The sequence below is a fragment of the Haliotis cracherodii genome, unplaced genomic scaffold, assembly GCF_022045235.1.
Source record: "Haliotis cracherodii isolate W230 unplaced genomic scaffold, xgHalCrac1.p SCAF_5, whole genome shotgun sequence".
Lineage (NCBI taxonomy): Eukaryota > Metazoa > Mollusca > Gastropoda > Lepetellida > Haliotidae > Haliotis > Haliotis cracherodii.
This window is the reverse complement of record NW_027266308.1, coordinates 22,822,141-22,841,225: the sequence shown is the minus strand read 5'-3', so window position 1 is coordinate 22,841,225 and position 19,085 is coordinate 22,822,141. Positions and strand designations below refer to the sequence as shown.

Sequence of the window (19,085 nt, the reverse complement as noted above, 5' to 3'; positions counted from 1 at the left end):
GGCATGAAATGGCCAGTATCTGTGACCCCCCAGGACATATGGTCAGGGTGTTGTGACTCTATCTACAGAAGTATGCCTGATACATGGGGGATGAATGTCTGGCCTGAGATAACACACTCCAGGCCAGATAAACCTTCACCTCTGGGGCTGTGTGGACAGTGGTGGTGTCTGTCATTACCCACCCAATTACCACCATGGTATTGTGTGGGGAGGCCCTCCATGTGCACTGTTAACAGGCCACTAGCAACTCTGATTGTCTCACTCTGCTTGGCCTTGGACTTGCCTTTGACAGTAGGTGTTGATAAGACTTTAGGGCATTACTTAAATCTCTTCAGGAGGATTAGGAAAGTGGTTTCTCTAATTTCTGAACTACTTTCCAAAATGATGAAGACAAATGATTAGTTATTAATAAAAGATTTCATACAAATAGTTTTACGGTTATGTTTTCATATGTGAAGAATGATACATTTTATTATGTAAAGAATTTTATTATGTGAAAAAAACAATATTTTGTTGAGTGAAAACAATACATTTTGTTATGTGAAATATAATACAATTTGTTATATAAAATATAATACCTTTTATTATGTAAGGAATAATGCATACATTTTATTCTTTTTGCCATAAGTTCCATTCTATAAAATTTTCTGTACATAGTTTGTAATTTAAAATACAAATAATGACTTGAATAAAAACTTGTCAGGTAATAAATACATAACCCAAGTTCCAGTGAGCAACAATAGTAAACAAGGTAATGGTTATAAGTTCCAGACCATACTAAGTTGCACTCAGTGTTAGAAACAGGTGCTTGTTAGATGTTATTGTTCTGAGAAAGTGTGAACCTGACACAAAAACATGATCCCATTGATGACATCATGTCACGAAAAAGACAAGACAGGCTCCACCCTCTCCCCCACCAACTCTCTCCATCCCCTCTTCCCCTCCCCTCCTTCCTTCCTCTTTCTATTCTGCCAACAGGACACCTCCCCTCCAGTCCTCTCCACCTAGTGTCCCCCACCCCCTCCAGCCTCCCCCAGGCATGTTTTCTTTGGGTCAGCCCAGTGACTGGAGACCTGATGTGTAGGCCTTGATTCACACCATTTGCCTGCGTGGCTACAAGTGGTGGGTTTGAATGTGTGCTGTGTCCCGCCAAGTGACTAACTGGACTCCTTCATACCTAGGCAAGCAGCTCCACTTCCTACACACTTCTGTCACTGGATGTTTTTTGGATACCCACTGTTTGCTTGGAGAACATAGAGGCTGTTTTTACTGGCAGGTGGGTGGGTTGTGTGTCAAGGCTGACAGTTTCATACCTGGTAGAGAATGTCGCACTTATAGCTACACATAGACAGGCTCACTTGTTGCACTAGCAGTAGCAGGCACTGGTCAAGGTGAGAACAGTATAACAAGCCACTACTCCTTTGTACACTTGCTTAGTACTGAAACATTTAGAGTATTGCAAACCTTTTTCTTGTCATAAAACCTTCCCAACTATTTGTGTTCTGACTATGAGTCACACGCTACACCACAGTCCAGGACTTCACAAGCAGTGAAGCCTCTTTTCATGATTCAGCTTGAGATTCAAAAATTGTTAAATAAACAGACATGCAAATTTGAAGCTGTTACTTTCAAATACTGTTTAAGCAAATTTAATTATAAAAGTCATTACTATTTCACTATTTTTAAAGTAATAAAATGTAAGTGATGGCAATATGTTTAGAATGAAATGTCCATGATATCGTCTTCATTGCAGTCCCTGCTAGCTATTTCTCGATAGTCCTGTCAGTTAATTTGAAAGAAAGACGCATGAATGTCTTAGCAGTCTATAGAAGTAAAAGGGATATGGGGTCTTTCAGTTTCTCTTTGTTGACAGACTTCAACAGCGCATTGACAGTGAATGTATTGGTGACTGTCTGTACATGCTGGTTGATGGTCCTGCTGACATGTTTATACGTACAGGTCGACAGTTGGACCAATAACCATGCACAGTCTCCAAGCTCAGTATGTGTGCCCATCTACCTGAGGTAAAGTAAGGGGAAGAATTGATCCTGTGCAACCTGTGTTGGTAATAAGAGGCGACTTTGTGGTTCAAAATTAATTTGTTTGTTTTTTAACGCCACACTGAGCAATATTCCAGATATATGACGGCAGTCTGTAAATAATTGTGTATGGACCTGCCAATCCAGTGATTGACATCATGAAAATTGATTAGAAACTGGGATACGATGACATGCATCAACCAGCGGGTTTTGGGTGACCATGGATAGAGTGAAGAAAGAACATCTTGGAAAACCAACTTTGATCTTTGACCTGGTCAGTTTTATAGCAAAAACAACATTGATTGTTGATTCACTGTGCCATGCTTTAATAATGGGCATGGGCACTCATCTTTGCAATCAACTGTTATTATGCGTACTTGTAACATGTATATATAGATCAGTAGAAAAACAGTGAAGTACTGCCGTCATGTGACATTGACTGCATGTTGGTGACACTTGAACGCAGTGTCGACTGTAACCGTATGACGGTATCCAGTAGCCAGCGTTGCTCCAGCCTATAAACTAAATTGTTGACATAGGCCGAACATTCCACTGATGGTTGACGGGAGACAGTTATGAGCTGTCTGTGTGCATGTTTCCATGCTCCATTGCCTGCTGATTGTGTAGGTGCACTCTGGCAGCAGGCTGGAAGACATGGGGACAATAGTGGGTCTGGGTAGTAGGTACTGATCTGCTTACCGTAAAATGACTAGTTTATGTAAAACTTGGATTATGATTTGGTTCATAGTTCTTGATTTAGCTGAAAGAATATTTCATTTTCTGAAGCTTCTTTGGGACTGTCAATGGCTTTTTGTTCTTTTATTGCTATCAAAATGTCATTTGTAGAGATATGGGAGTCTGCAGCTGGGTTGGATTGGGACATTCCCTTATCTGATACTGTGTGGTTGTTTGGAAGGAATGCTATTACCTCATTTATGGTACAGTTTCAAGAACATTTGCTAGAAGACAAAAACAACATTTTGTTATGTAAATTGTGTGGCTTCTTCTGTCAGAAGAGCTCTCCATTTGCTTGGATGGATACAAGGTGTTGCTGTTTTGTGCACTGTTAACATGTATAGTAATGCCCTGTGACCACTCACTGTCAGAGCAACTGATCTAAACTTGGAGAAAAGGGGAATTATTATCCCCGCCACGAAGTGGAAGGGGGATTTAGGAATTTGTGCTATCCATCCGTCATACCCTCAGTTCGTCAAAAGCCATGAGAGATATCTTAACCAAAATCGGCACATAGGTAGGCCTTTTTCCTTTTGATACTTTGGCATTTAAAAAAAGTATTTTTTTGAGTTTCTATGGCAACGACTTTGACTAGACTGAAAAATGGACACAAAATGGACATGTCATATTGACATATGCTTTAAACACATGGAATACATCAATGACAAACTGAATACAAGCAAGATGTCTCCCAAATATAACATTTGTTATATTCCATGCTTATTTGTTTTGCAGCATGTGTAACAATATTCCTAGGCAATTATGTGCTGCCCATACTGGTAGTCGGTGGTGACCATGTAAGATGCTGTCTAGTTTGAACATCTTTGAATAGAATAAGTAGATCCCTAGGTGTATCATAGGTAGATCAGCTCTCAGCTTTTAAACCTAACTCATTTTTTGAGACCTTCATCACACCAGGCTTTCCTCCCACATAAAGCTGACACCGTGAAATAACTGGAATGCCTTAGCGTTAAGCCCGACTTACTCACTCTGATCCCATTCACTTACTTGCTTTAATGGCTGCTCTGGTGTATACAATTGCTATGATAGGGATGTGACAAAACCCTATCCACTCTGTGTTTTTCTTGCATGTCAGTGATGCTAACAAAGATACTATCCTGGTGTTGGTTCAGGTCAGTATCGGTTGATACACGACCAGTAGGAAGCATTACCCCTCTGAATTGCCTCATCTCAGTGGTTGCTGCTCGTGTCACTGCTGGGTCATTCAGGTCTATATTTATTCTAATCAAGATGTTTACCAATGACACTTCGTCACTAATGATGGATGCTCCAGAGTGTGTGTCAATTGTCATGTTGGTTTGTTGAGACAAACCCTGGAATACATCAATGACAAACTGGATACTAGGCAAGATGTCTAGCCTTACGTCTTCACTGGAATGTAGTTTTTTTGTCAGTAACATGCAGCCATAATTACCTTCAACAGTTCAAAGGTTAGTGTTTCATAATACTGTTGCATTTGGCTGTGGAATCGCCAACCATAGCATCAATGTGTATAAATGAATTCTTTTCAAGCTCCCCTGATGTCAGATAGCAGCGTCATCCATTGTGATTTTATGGTGGTCCACTGGATGCTGTGCTTGTTTGTTGTATAGAAGGTCCGAGTTCTATGTGGGTACAGTGCGTGAGGCACTGTTGTCTGTTTCATCAGCTCTGATAGCATGCAATGTTTTCTAACATTGTCAGCAGAAAGTTATGAAACCTTTGCTAGAAGATAGAGCAACCACATTTTCAGTGCTTGCGACCGACTTAGAGGAAAAGATTGATACTGAATGATTATCTGAGGAAGATACTATTAGATCAGGCAGTGCAAATAGGTATATGACTGATGTATTGATTTATAAACTGTTCATTATTATTCATAAAAGTGGTATGTTGTAAGACGGGTCAGTGGCTGTCATAACGATGGTGATATTGCTACAGCGGGTACAGAAAAAAACTCCTGTCCAAATTGTGTTATTGTTTCTCAAACAGTGGTCCCATAATGTTTGCAGAAAACATTAGCGGCAAACACTAAGTTCACGGATGTGTTTGTGTGACGGTCAGGTTTGTTTGCTTCCAGTTGTTGCTGTTTACATCTGAAGCAAACTGCAGGGAGGATTTAGAAGGTGTTCAGCCCACCAGCTGGCAGCATCAGTTCTGTCAAGGTCTTCTGCTCCAACAATTTGCTGATGTTTGGAGACAGGTGGCTCTGGCCAAACTTGTATGATATTTGTCTTGTTTGGGTTTTTGTTATACTTTTGTTTGGACTACATGAGACCTGTTGGGAGGAATTACATGGATGCATAGTTTGGATTCTGACATGTGTCATAATTATCCAAGAGAAATTCTCAACTGTTGACTAGATGGAGCCGCAAAGCCGGGACACTTCCTTCTGCTTTGCTATGCCCCCTCCCACTGAAGTTTTTCGACTTACTTGCACATCAACCTTTTGTTGATTGTGGTTGTTTGTAGAGATATGCTTTATAATTTGCTGGATGAACTCTGGTGATTTTGACAATACTTTAGCTACTTCACTTAAACCACTTGTGTGGTTGAAATATTTGCTCTTCATTTAAATTTGGTTGGTTTGTTTGGTGTTTTACGCCACACTTAGCAATATTCCAGGTATATCACGGTGGTCTGTAAATAATCGACCCTGGACAAGACAATCCAGTGATTGACTTCATGAACATCGATCCATCCATTCGGGATCAATGACATGCATCAACCAAGTCAGTGAGTCTCACCACCCGATCCCGTTAGTCGCCTGTTATGACAAGCATGGTTGCCTTTTACGGCAAGCATGGGTTGCTGAACACCTATTCTACCCCGGATCTTCATGGGTCTCTTCATTTAGAAGGTCATTGCAATCTTCTGATATGCAGAAAAAACAGTATCAGAATGCAATTCCCTTATTGTTTGATATTGAACAATTCATCTATTTATTTGCTGCAAAGCAGGGTTTGAAATTGAGCATGAAAGTCAAGGGATCCTTGTCATCACCCAATGTTAACAGTAAAAGGTTTAAGGTGTCCTTAGCTTGAACCCCTGGCTGATTGTACTAGTCAGATTAATGCTGGTTTTATAGTGATAGCCCACTGAGATACATTGCTACATTTTAACATGTATACCCTACTCAGACTGTATACTGACGCCAAGCCGACCAGTCAATGTTTTATCTCCTTATGCAGACCATCAGTCAGGCAGAGCAACAACAAGTACCATCTTTCAACATCTTTTGATGTGACTTGGCCAGCGATTGACCTTCCACTGACCTTCCACTCCCTGAGCAGACGCTTTAATCATCAAGCTGTACAGATACCCACATCATTATTATCATGATAATACTGTCTAAGTTTTGATGTGTTACGTTTCAGAAATATCTGTCAGTCTTTAAGAAATATTGTTCATATCTGATTTTTGACATGGGTAAGTCTCCACTTCCTGGAGTGATGTGTGGGCACAGGGCACATCTGACTGTCATCAGCCCCAGCGCTGGCCCTGGTGGGAGTCACTCAGTGCTGGAGACAGAGGGAGGGGGCCTGGGGGAATGGACTGGTGCTCCCAGCCATTCATTGTTAGGCCAATATACAATGTGGAATAAATTTAAAATTGCATTAGTTTTTATATTTGAACTCATAATGTTTTGAACAGTTTTAATTTTTCTTTGATCTTAATATGTCAATTCAAATAAATTGATGTATTCCAGATTTGAAAGATCAACATAATCATTGCTTCTGAGCAAAGAAATGGTGTGTTGTCAGTTTTGAATTTAAGAAGAACCTATCATCTGTTTTTGTTTTTATGTTGACAGACAATTCAATTCAGAATCATATAACATCAACCTGAAAAATAATCAGTCTTCAAAATGCCTTTTAATTTTCCAAGTGAATAGGTATCAACAATAAGTCACATATGCAATTACAGAATAGCTTTTCTGCAGGCAGTTTATGAAGGTATAAATTTCCTGTAGTGTTACTGATCCCATCAACGCCTAATGCTCAGTGATATATTGTGTTACTCCTGTGTTTGTATATCTTAGGACAGTCCATTCATCACTGCAGTAATGCATAGTTAATTCATACAGTGGGCTTCACCAGGGACTTAGGACGATCCCATGCTCTGGACTCCTGGACTCCCTTGTTCCTCTTTTCTGGCACTTATGATAGTCTTTCGAGCACTGCAGTTTACACTGCAATTATACAGATACAGGAGGACTGTCTCTCTCATGCCTTCTATACTTCTATATATCTATCAGCTTGTCTACTTGCATGAATGTCTTCTTATGAAAGATATTAATCAGCTGTCTGCTTCGCAGTTTGGACTTCTGGATCCTGATTCTTTGGTCTGCTAGTAAGAGAAATCAGCTAGTCAAGAATAGTTTTCTCCTAAAATGTAACAATATTTACTTTAATATATTCCAGAAATGAACATCTGTTTTTGAATAGTCACCTGTGTAAAGCTCATTTTGGTGACACTAAATAATGCTAAATGTGTCTCTCTCTCTCTCTCTCTCTCTCTCTCTCTCTCTCTCTCTCTCTCTCTCTCTCTCTCTCTCTCCATCACTACATGTCCCACTGCACTGTGGATTGCAGGGTGATCACTGATGTATGGTGCACGCACAGGGTCAGTTGTGCATGACGTAGATGAATGCTGATCATTACAATTAGTGCAGCTGCATGGGCAGTGAAGGATGACTAGTAACAACTTGTATGTCAGCATTGATCTCCCTGTCTATAATTCATGCATCCTCTGCTGAGAACCTCATAATCATATATCGGCATCGATTAGCTCATATGGCGTTTGTGAAATATTTATTCAGTTCAGACATATTGACATCTTAATTTCCTTAATAGATTTGGTGATTTTGTTGATAGTATTAAATTTGTTCTGACATGTCATAATGGGTAATCTTGTTTGCATTAACATTTGGAGAAAGGGATGAAATAATCGCTTAATTATTGCTTAATTATTTTATTTTTACAATTATATGATGATTCAGTGTTTCGTTGTTCATTGAATGGTTTTGCTACCTATTTTTACTCTCTATAGAAAGTGGTATAATTAAGTGTTCTGGTACATGTGTACTGATCAAGTGCCATAACATGACTACTTGTGATGATGTCATGTGTTCTGGGACATTTCTATCAAGGTCAGGTGTTCTATGAACATTTCAAGCGAAATTGGGCATTCTATGTACATTTCTATCTGGGTCAGGTGTTCTATGAAAACTTCCATCTGGGTCTGGTGTTCTATGAACATTTCTATCTGTGTCATGTGTCCTCTGAACATTTCTAGCGAGGTCAGGTGTCCTATGAACATTTCTGGTGAGGTCAGGTGTTCTATGAACATTTCTATCAAAGTCAGGTGTCCTGTGAACATTTCTGGTGAGGTCAGGTGTTCTACGAACACTTTTATTTGGGTCATGTGTTCTATGTACATTTCTATCTGGGTCAGGTGTTCTACGAACACTTTTATCTGGGTCATGTGTCCTCTGAACATTTCTAGCGAGGTCAGGTGTCCTATGAACATTCCTGGTGAGGTCAGGTGTTCTATGAACATTTCTATCAAGGTCAGGTGTCCTATGAACATTTCTGGTGAGGTCAGGTGTTCTACGAACACTTCTATCTGGGTCAGGTGTTCTACGAACACATCTATCTGGGTCATGTGTTCTCTGAACATTTCTAGCGAGGTCAGGTTTTCTATGAACACTTCTAGCAAGGTCAGGTGTCCTATGAACATTTCTGGTGAGGTCAGGTGTTCTACGAACACTTCTATCTGGGTCATGTGTTCTTTGAACATTTCTATCTGGGTCAGGTGTTCTATGAACACTTCTAGCGAGGTCAGGTGTCCTATGAACATTTCTGGTGAGGTCAGGTGTTCTACGAACACTTTTATCTGGGTCATTTGTTCTCTGAACATTTCTAGCGAGGTCAGGTGTCCTATGAACATTTCTGGTGAGGTCAGGTGTTCTACAAACACTTCTATCTGGGTCAGGTGTTCTACGAACACTTCTATCTGGGTCATGTGTTCTCTGAACATTTCTAGTGAGGTCAGGTGTTCTATGAACACTTCTAGCAAGGTCAGGTGTCCTATGAACATTTCTGGTGAGGTCAGGTGTTCTACAAACACTTCTATCTGGGTCGTGTGTTCTCTGAACATTTCTATCTGGGTCAGGTGTTCTATGAACACTTCTAGCGAGGTCAGGTGTCCTATGAACATTTCTGGTGAGGTCAGGTGTTCTACGAACACTTTTATCTGGGTCATTTGTTCTCTGAACATTTCTAGCGAGGTCAGGTGTCCTATGAACATTTCTGGTGAGGTCAGGTGTTCTACAAACACCTTTATCTGGGTCAGGTGTTCTATGTACATTTCTGTCTGGGTCAGGTGTTCTATGAACACTTTTATCTGGGTCATGTGTTCTACGAACACTTTTATCTGGGTCATGTGTTCTCTGAACATTTCTAGCTAGGTCAGGTGTTCTATGAACATTTCTAGCTAGGTCAGGTGTTCTATGAACATTTCTATCAAGGTCAGGTGTCCTATGAACATTTCTGGTGAGGTCAGATGTTCTTTGATCAGAATTTCGTATGTCTGTGTTTCCATTTATCAAGTATCAACTATTGTAGTACAGCCAGATAGTCTCACGCATGGGTATTGATCAGTCTGAAGCAATTATTTCTCCATATAACTGGCCTACGTTCAGTAACCACATTAACAGCATTGATTGCCTCTCAGTGAGATTTGCCATGCGGAGGCCTGTTTTAATACTTCTTTCCTGAAACATGCACACAAAAATGGATTTTATGATCATTGAGTTTGGAGACAAATCTCCACGGGAACAATGAAGCTAAAAGTAAAATCTCTTCACGATTCCTTTCATGGAATGATTAATTAGATAATTTGTGCCAGAAATATGTAGCAGATGTCAAAGATAGTTTCGTTAACTGAAGTATTTTGGTGTGTTTTTTTTTTTACTTTTCTGGATCTGTTTCCTCCAACATGGAAGATATGGTCCATCACCTGTACTTGCTGTGTTGTCAGCGAGACGTCTTAAGTGTTTATGTTCATTCCCATATGTCTATTCAAATTAATACATAAATATATCTGTGTATTTACTAACCTAAAGACTTAATTGATTAAGTAGTATTAGAATTCTAGTCTGTCCCAAAGACCTTTGCGTCTACTAGCCTGAACTTGTATTTTATCAATTGATGTTGTTTTTAATATATGGACTGGTACATGCTGATCTTACTAGACCATAAGAAATGTGAGACTAGACAGGGGCTTCAGACTAGTGTATAAGTCACAGGCTGGAATTCCATTCTTTCTAATAAGCACACTGATTCTAGTAGCCCATGTATTGACAAAATAATCTGCTGAAATAGTGCCAAAAAAACAGCTAGAGCAAGTACGTACTAGAGGTTTTGGCACAGACTGTATGTAGTAATTGTTTGTCCAGAATGTTACGTCAGTCAGTGGTGTGCTGGTGTGTTTCTAGAGTTTGTAATGAGATTGGTAGGACATTCGGGTCTGAATGTAACATAGTATCAATTTTCATTTTGTAGTCAGATTGCCTCTGTGGTCTAGTGGTAGAGCGTCCGCCTGGAGAGCGGAAGGTCCGGGGTTACATCCCAGTCCGCGTCATACCAAAAGACGTTAAAAGATGGTACTTGTTGTTATCCTGTCTGGTGCTTGGCATTTAAGGGGCTAAAACAAGGACTGGTTGGCTTGGAGTCAGTATACTGTGTCTGAGTGGGGTATTCATGTTAAACTGCGGCATGGTATCTCAGTGGGCTAGCACTAGAAATCAGCATCAGTCCGGACTAGTACAAACAGACACACACACACACACACACACACACACACACACACACACACACAGAGCACGAAGCATGGATACTACGGTTGAATGTACAGTTATTCTTAATGAACCAAGGGTGTCAAGTCCACAGACTTCCAGTAGGGATACTTGTTTTTATGTTATGTGAGACTTCAAACATTGTGGTTGTGTTTTGAAAGGGCATAGGGCAGCCACAGTGTCAGTGGGGGACTGGCAAGTTTCTCACATATTCCTTCAAGCTCGAAATTGCGACAAAGTTTTTCTTTTAAGCTGATCTTCACTTGTGCATCTTAAGTCAATGGTAAACATGGCCACACATCTGAGCTAAGAGGAGTGACTTTTTCCTGCATGTCGCTGCCCCGACAGGTCGTTGTGGGGATTTGTTGTGTTGCCTCATGGACTTCAAGACACTCTGCAGTTAAACATTTAAAGGCTTTGTTTTGCTGACAAATTCCCCTGGTATTTTGCATTTCCTTCCCAATGCCCCACAACACTGTGTTGTTCCAGTTAGCTGGGCCTAACTGTAAGCAGGGTGTTTGAAGGCCTTGCTACCTGGTGAAGAAGTCAAAGGCAGGACCTTGACAGTGATGAAGTGTATACCCTTAACACATGCATGATTTCATTCAATTCATCAATGAAATTATTTTATTTTTGAACGTTTCTCTCTGTCATGATATACTTGATAAGGTTGTTGACATAGTTTCAAGACTTGTGGAATGTTTTGTTGGTGCTCTTCATGTTTTGATGGATGTATTCAATCTGTCTGTGTAAAAGTCAATCAATGTCAAATAGCAGCCATGTCAAGTGAAAGTTTTATGTACCAAATCTGCCAAAATGATAAGTTGATGTTGTGAAGGTAAAGATTTAAGCTTTGCTGACCTGCAAGTTTCACGATTACCTGGACACACTACCACTATAAGGGGAAGTCTATAGTGGGGGGACAGATGTCAAATTGTCTAGAAGCATCAGATGAACTTTAGCAACAAAAGCATTTTTGCAACCATGACATCAAATATGCCCATTTTCTGAAATTCAGTAAGACTAAAAAGTTAATAATTGTAATGTAAACTTGGAAGCATAACAGCATTGGATTAGTGTGAGTTTGATTATCAAATATTGTCTAAATCAATTCAACTAATTATTTTGGTTGGTTGTGATTAACTGATGATCAATTTTGAATATACCCATGTCCCTTCCAGGACCCACCATCACAAAGTGATCTTAGCGCTACGACTATTGTAAGCCTATGTTAAAGAATGGGAGTTACGGTCATCTTAGCGCTAAGATCGCTTTGTGAAAGTGGGCCCTGTTGTTCATGAAATGTGTTCAACTGTGTTTAATCATCAGGTCATTCATATAATGTGTTCACCTGCCTATAATCTTCATGTGGATCCAGAAATGTGTTCACCTGTGTATGATCATCAGGTTGTTCATATAATGTGTTCATCTGCCTGTACATATAATCATTCCCTATGAAGTACACATATCACGCTTCAGTATGGCTTGTATCACCCTCCTGACAATCCAGTAGATCAGTATCTCCCCCTCAACGACCTCCTGCAGGCTGTCATCAACCTCTCAGTCTGGAGGCCCACAGTCTCACTCTATATCTATGTATAACAGAGGTCCAGTTTCTCTAAGGAGGAGCCATGAATACCTGCCCCTTTTACACTGCAGATACACTTCGGCAGATTGTCACATCTTGTGAGAAGCACCACATTATACCATTATATGTTGTCCAACATTGTCCAGTTATGTCAGTGTCTTGATCATGTCAGTATCTTCATTATGTCAGTGTTATGATCATGTCAGTGGTTTGATCATGTCAGTGTTTTGTTCATGTCAGTATCTATTTATCAGTGATATTGTTTCCGTGGTTCAGTGATATTGTTTCTGTGGTCATCGTTCTATCAACATGAACACAGTTTCAATAGGTCAACTGCTTCACCAAGGATGGGGTCAGCGTGCTGTGTCAACAGCCCCTTGAGTTGGTGAAGATTACCTCTGATCCGTATGGGTATCTCACCTTGGTATGGACGCTTACACAGGGATTTTGACCATTGTGTATAATATTACCACGCTTCCTGCCCATTATTAAGGATATGATACACATTCTTGTGGTAGAGTGACCTCAGGAGAATACGAGGGAGAGGAATACACGCTATGCAGGTCAGTCACTGCATGGAAATACCCTCACAGACATTGTGGATTCTGTTTCTGATGTTGGTTGAACTGCCAGATTCATCCTTATTATGATCCCACGTCTGTCAACAGCATAGCCTCCTGTGAAGATCCGGGGCAGAATTGGTCTTCAGACTCGCTGACTTGGTTGTCATTGTATCCCAATTGTGTGGATCGAGGCTCATGATGTCAATCACTGGAATGTCTGGTCCAGACCCCCATTATTTACAGAGTATTGCTGAGTGTGACGTTAAACAACAAACAAAAAACATCAAACCCATGCCAAGAAAATGTAAACATCTGCATCACTTTGAGCATATCTACCACATTATGCTGACGTCCCATAAAATAACTGAAAATATATTTAAGCTGGCATTAAACCTAACCCCAAGGCTGTGTCAGCAACCCTTGAGTTGAAGATCACCTCTGATCTGTATATGTCACCTTGGCGTTGACGCTTACATTCCGTCTCGAACATTGTGTATAATATTACCATCTTCCAGCCCATTATCAAGGATAGGATATAAAGTGGCAGAGTGACCACTGTGTAATACGTTTCAGGGGAATACGAGCTGTCCGGGTCAACATGGAGATACGCCTCACATGTACTATACTCCTCTTTTTGTGTCAAGTATGTTTGGGATCTGAGTGCGATAGGCTTACTGAAAGGATCTGGCCAGATCTTGGTCTCGGTATAAATCTTCCTTTACGTATGACTGGGAGTTTCTATTAGGTTTATGAACTGAGTCCTAGCTTATTTATTACATTACCTGACTGTAAAATGCTGACTTCCTGTACTAAAACACTTAACAATATCGTGACAGAACACTTACCTTTCTACATTCTTTCAGTCAGTTGTGCCAGACTGCCTAATATCTTGTATAACTTAATAGTAAATAATTCCAATGTGCCTGTGCTCTTTATTAATTTCAGTCAATGCGATTGGACCCAAATGCCTGTCCCATAACTTCAAATAAGGCTCCTCTTGAGCTATAACAGATTTTGCTAAAGTGAATTTCTTTTTCACCAATAAACATGTTTTCTTCATTACAAAAAGAAACATGATTCTAAGAGGTACTTGGTATTGCCAGTGTGGTGATTTGAAACTGGCCTTCACATTGTCATAGGTTTCAATCTTTGTATTGCCTCACACACACTTATAACAAACTGACAGATATAATGAACGTATGTTTTGGTCCCGGCCTATTGCTGTATATATGCTGTACATATGCTTAAAATGAAGTATTATTAGTGGTCCTTTGAGTTTATTATAGCCATAGTTTACTGTACATGTTGTTCCTTGTGAGGATTCCTGGCAAGAATAGGTCTGGAGAAGGATACGTTTGCTGTAAGAGGCATTAGCATTAGTTGGTCAGACAAGGTGACGTGTGGATCCTTGCTCCCTCGACTCTCATTCTCTGGTTTCTCTGATTTCTCTGATCCAGCTGTGATATAGCTGTCCGTTGCATTGAAACTACAAACTGTACTGTTTTGTGGTTTGTACAGAAGTAAAGGCATCTAACATGTTTCATTAGCTTCAAAAGACTTCTGTGTTAAATCATCTGTGTAATTACCCTTAATGATTTTACTGACAAATCTGAAAGAAGTATTTAAATAATTCTGACTCTTTTATGCGAATCAGTGCACCCTCGGGCTACTTGCATTATGTGCAACAGCATACCGCTGATAGATGTCTTCAGGAAGTTACTGACTTTTCCCTGAGGGTGTAGCAGAAAGTGGCAATATATCTATTATGAGACACAGATAGTTATCGGGATTACATCATCCGTACTCATGTTGTCCTTGGTGTTTCAGACTTACATTCACCCTGATGAGGCCAGGTAGCTGAGAGAGAGGTGTTACACTTCAATATGTCTCTCAAGGAATCACAGCAGTTTGAGAAGGGCCGCATCAAGGCCCTTCAGGATGAGAGAGTGTATATTCAGAAGAAAACTTTCACAAAATGGGCAAATGCTTTCCTAGAGAAGGTAAGAAATTCCTGTTTGTCATCATGTCAAAACACTGGTAACTTTCGTTGTGAAAGATTATTGGAACTACAAGTCGAACACAAAAAAACATGCAGGTTTGGGTAAAGTGTCAAATCAGGCCCCACAGAAAATACAGTACTTGTAGCCACAAATGTGCAGAAAATGCACAATTTGCAGAAAATAGTTGTAACTATAATCATTCCATGTAGATGGAATGACGTTCCTACAGATATAGATAGTGGAATATTCAACAGTCCTCAAAACTCTGAAACTCACAAGCTGTTCCATATGGACGTTGTCAGATAAATAGCACTCTCACTAGTACATTAATTTGAATCCTAAGAATCTACTCCACCGGGAAGAACCTGTGTAATGCTATGTGAATGCTCTGTGCTTCTTACACCAAGAGCTGTAATGGTTGTCAAAATTTATTGATATAAGGTAATACTTCTTATATAATATAATCTTTCCAAAAGGGAAGTGAACTCTTTCCTCTGATGTTTGCAAACTTACCTCTCACAGTGTAGCAATTTCCTATATTTTTCGAGTTTGAAGCATTTATTTAGAAACCCTTTCAATACTTTAAGAATAAATTCAGTGACAGGATTATATTCATTTAAAAGAGGACAGGATTAAGACTGGAACATCGGAACATTTACCCTTACAGTACCTCTTTGTCAGCTGCATTCATTTTGTCTTGAACAACTAGTCAGTGCCAGCTAAAGTCGTTATAACAATTAGTCAATCATTGAACCATTGCTGATACAACATTTTCCCAGAGAAAGGAGTCCTCTATTGATTCTTAATAACTTACTGGTAGTGACTGTTGCGTTAAGAGTGTGGGAAGCCATGCTTGATTGGCTCCTGATTGCTGTATACACCAGCCAGGCATGTAGAGTTATTCCACCCCTATCTCCAACAGCATTAGTATCGTCTTAGTATCACTTAGCTGCTAAGATATGCGCTAGTGTATGCTGCTGTTTATCACCTTTCCTCTGCACTGACAATATATAATCCATATGTATGATATGTCAAACTGTAATGCACCTGCATGAAGGCAAGCGTCAGATTGACATAATTAATGCTAATGGTGTGTATCAATAGTGTGGATAATGAATACATAACAAACTACATTGACTACCATGTTCTTAATATACTCAGAATATTAAAGTTACCCTTTTTTTATGTAGTGTATTGATAAGCGTGATCTGGAACAAGCTCGGCACCAGATTACGTCTCCTAGTGCTCATTGAGGGGCTTAATTCTTTGAGTCATAAGTGTAGAGTTTATCAGGGCAACATGTGATATTTCTATTGTCCTTTTGTCACATAAATATATAATTTACACATATGAAAGGCAGTAATACAAGGCTAAGCTTGCAAAAAATGATGTGCTTAGTTTTGCATTAAATGTGATGAATATGGTTCAATATGGTATGAAACAGTGATTAAGATTTGAGGTTTAAGATCAATGAGGGTAAGCACACCCTTTGTGAAACCTGAATGCTTCAACTAGGACTAATATCCACTTGGTCAATAGAACCACTGCAGTCAACCCTAGCATTATGCTGCTGGAATATGTTCCATTGCATGCATGACAGGATTTTAAGCCTTTATAATGGGAGTAATCTGTACAGTAACCTGGATCAAAGATGTGTGCCTGCAGTATTGATACAAGATGTGTGTAGGAGCAGGGATTGATCTGGGAGTGAAGGTCTATACAACTGCTGCCACATGGCTGCCACTTTGTGCAACATTTGTTGCTTTTGAATAACAGTAACTTACAATCAAAGTATGTTCAGGAATGTATGCCTGTCCCAGAAATAGCCGTGATATTACTTGTCAAACGACTTCACTGATAAAGACAGGAGTAACACTAGCACTAGTCCTGCGCAATGACTGCGGAATTTTATGTGTGTGTATATATTTATATATATATATGAATAGATATTTATATTTACTAAAAGCCAAGGCAAGTCTAGATCAAACTAAACCAAGTCTAGTTTCCTTGATTCCACATGAAAACAACAGAAGAGGAAAGGTTCTTTTAAAGAAAAACAACAACAATTATTTTAGAGAAATGTTTTCATAGGCTAGGTGTTAGTCTACACTAACACATGTGACAAGGATATTTGGCAGCTTCTACCTTCAGCCTTTGTAGGAACCAGCATTTTGATGATTCACAAACATGTAAAGGATTGTCCATTCCTACAAAGCAAGTTACAAAGAAGGAGAATTCAATAGAATATTTTCTGTGTCTTTTCTAAGTAATACTGAGCTTTAGGTGTCACATGTTGGACGCATGTCGAACGAACGATATGTTTTCTCTTAGTTCCAGTGGCATGGCTCTGCCACTAAAATGGCAGCTGAAAGTAAGAGCTTCAGCTGTGTATAAGATGGTGGATAGATGTGAAAGTAGGTACTTGACCTGGGCCCACTTGCACAAAGCTATCTTAGCGTTGACCGCCTCCGTGGTCTTGTGGTAGAGCGTCCGCCCGGAGAGCGGAAGGTCCAGGGTTCGATCCCGGGCCGCGTCATACAAAAAGACGTTAAAAGATTGTACTTGTTGTTACCCTGTCTGGCGCTCGGCATTAAGGGGCTAAAACAAGGACTGGTCGGCTCGGAGTCAGTATACTGTGTCTGAGTGGGGTATTCATGTTAAACTGCGGCATGGTATCTCAGTGAGCTAGCACTATAAATCGGCATCAGTCCGGACTAGTACAAGCAGCCACACACACACATACACGTGCATGCACGTCGCTATATAAGTGCAATAATCTTGGACGCGACGTTAAACCCCATTTCACCTCACCTCACCTATCTTAGCGTTAAGATGATCACAACTCCCATACTTTGACATAGGGTTTCGATGGTCTTAGCGCTAAGATCGCTTTGCGCAAGTGGACCCAGGAATAATGAAGTTGAGACAACATTTAATTGACCAAAATGATCATCAACCAGTAGGGTACCATGTAGCCAGGGAGTGAGTGAGTGAATGAGGTTTTATGCCACTTTTAGCAATTTTCCACCAGTTTCCACCACTAGGTTACCCTGCCGGCCTTGACCATGGTAAAGATCATGATGACACTACTGTGTCCACATCTGTTCAGAATTCGGGTTAGATTTAGTCCCAAGGGACGGGATTCACGGGATCTGGTGGTGGGACTTGGGGATTCAGACTCAGTTATTTACAAGCCACAATTATATCCCTGGAATAGTGTTGAATGTGGCCTTTAACAACAAATACACATCAGCCACACACTGCTGTGCCCAGTGGTGCATATCTCCTTGCTGTGACTTACTACATGACAACACTATTACAATGAGACCTATCATTGAACAATCAGAAGAAAACCTATACTACTTACAGTAAGATTGATCTCATTTAGAGCTGTGATTATATCAGTCACTCCCGTGGAACAGTAGAGACATGGGATTTGGATGCCATCTTGTCTCACTCTAAACAGATATACGTACAGATTGAGGCCTAGACTAACATCTAGTCTCTGAAATGAACATATTTAACGAAAAAAACAGTTGTTAAATTATAGTTATAAAATATAATAAAAAGGAGCCCAGAGACTTTCTTCATTTTCAGATACTGCAGTAAGCTAGACTTGCCAAACATTATAGACTTGCATGGGCTGTATTGGATATATTTGTTTCAGGGGCTATATGACAGACTTATTGAGGGCAGAAAGTGTCCTCGGCCCAATTGTAGAGATCGAGTATTCATGTTTACGTACCTAAAATGATGATGCAGTCATGTCACATTCCATAGGAGTCTACACCAGGAATACTTGAACCAAACAAAGATTTGACGTTTATCTTTCTTCATGCCTTCATAGTCTTTCTGATGGAGATTTTTCATACTCATAAATTCTCATAAATTATCAGTGTTGAAAGTCAAGGCATCCTTGTCATAGCCCGATTGTTAAAGGTTTAAAGGGTCCCAGATTCAAACACTGGAAGAACTCTCTCTAACCCCGGCACACTCAGTTTGGTGTATGACAGCGAGGGTAATGGGAATTTACCTATGGAAGGTTTTATACTTTATAAAATACATAGAACAGGCTTCCATCCACTTCTGTGTTTAGAACTTTGTATCTCTGTAGACAATTGTAGAACAACATTTTGTTTTTAACAAAGAATTTGGTTTTGTGTTTGAATAATCAGTTGGAACTCATTGCAGCACAAAAAATGTACTTGATAAATTTATATAAAAAAACAAGTGTTCACTGTTGAGATGGAGGTATGCTTTATCATCGTGACAGATAAGATGAGTAGAGTCTGGGGTACT

General features: G+C 39.9%; 2 protein-coding genes across 7 annotated transcripts in view; one reads left to right on the top strand and one right to left on the bottom strand.

The window, feature by feature from the left end:
- The window catches only part of LOC139442032 (spectrin beta chain, non-erythrocytic 5-like), a 154,955-nt gene that overhangs the window by 32,231 nt on the left and 103,639 nt on the right, over positions 1–19,085 (top strand). For all 6 annotated transcript variants that reach the window (XM_071222799.1, XM_071222797.1, XM_071222798.1 and 3 more), the window contains exon 2: positions 14,614–14,786. In XM_071222799.1, the coding sequence (XP_071078900.1) occupies positions 14,670–14,786 (117 nt within the window). In that variant the 5' untranslated portion in view covers positions 14,614–14,669. The remainder of the gene's footprint in view (positions 1–14,613; positions 14,787–19,085) is intronic.
- Positions 7,899–9,236, bottom strand: LOC139443602 (involucrin-like). Its single transcript, XM_071224563.1, has one exon. The coding sequence runs from the start codon at positions 9,234–9,236 to the stop codon at positions 7,899–7,901; it is 1,338 nt and encodes a 445-aa protein (XP_071080664.1).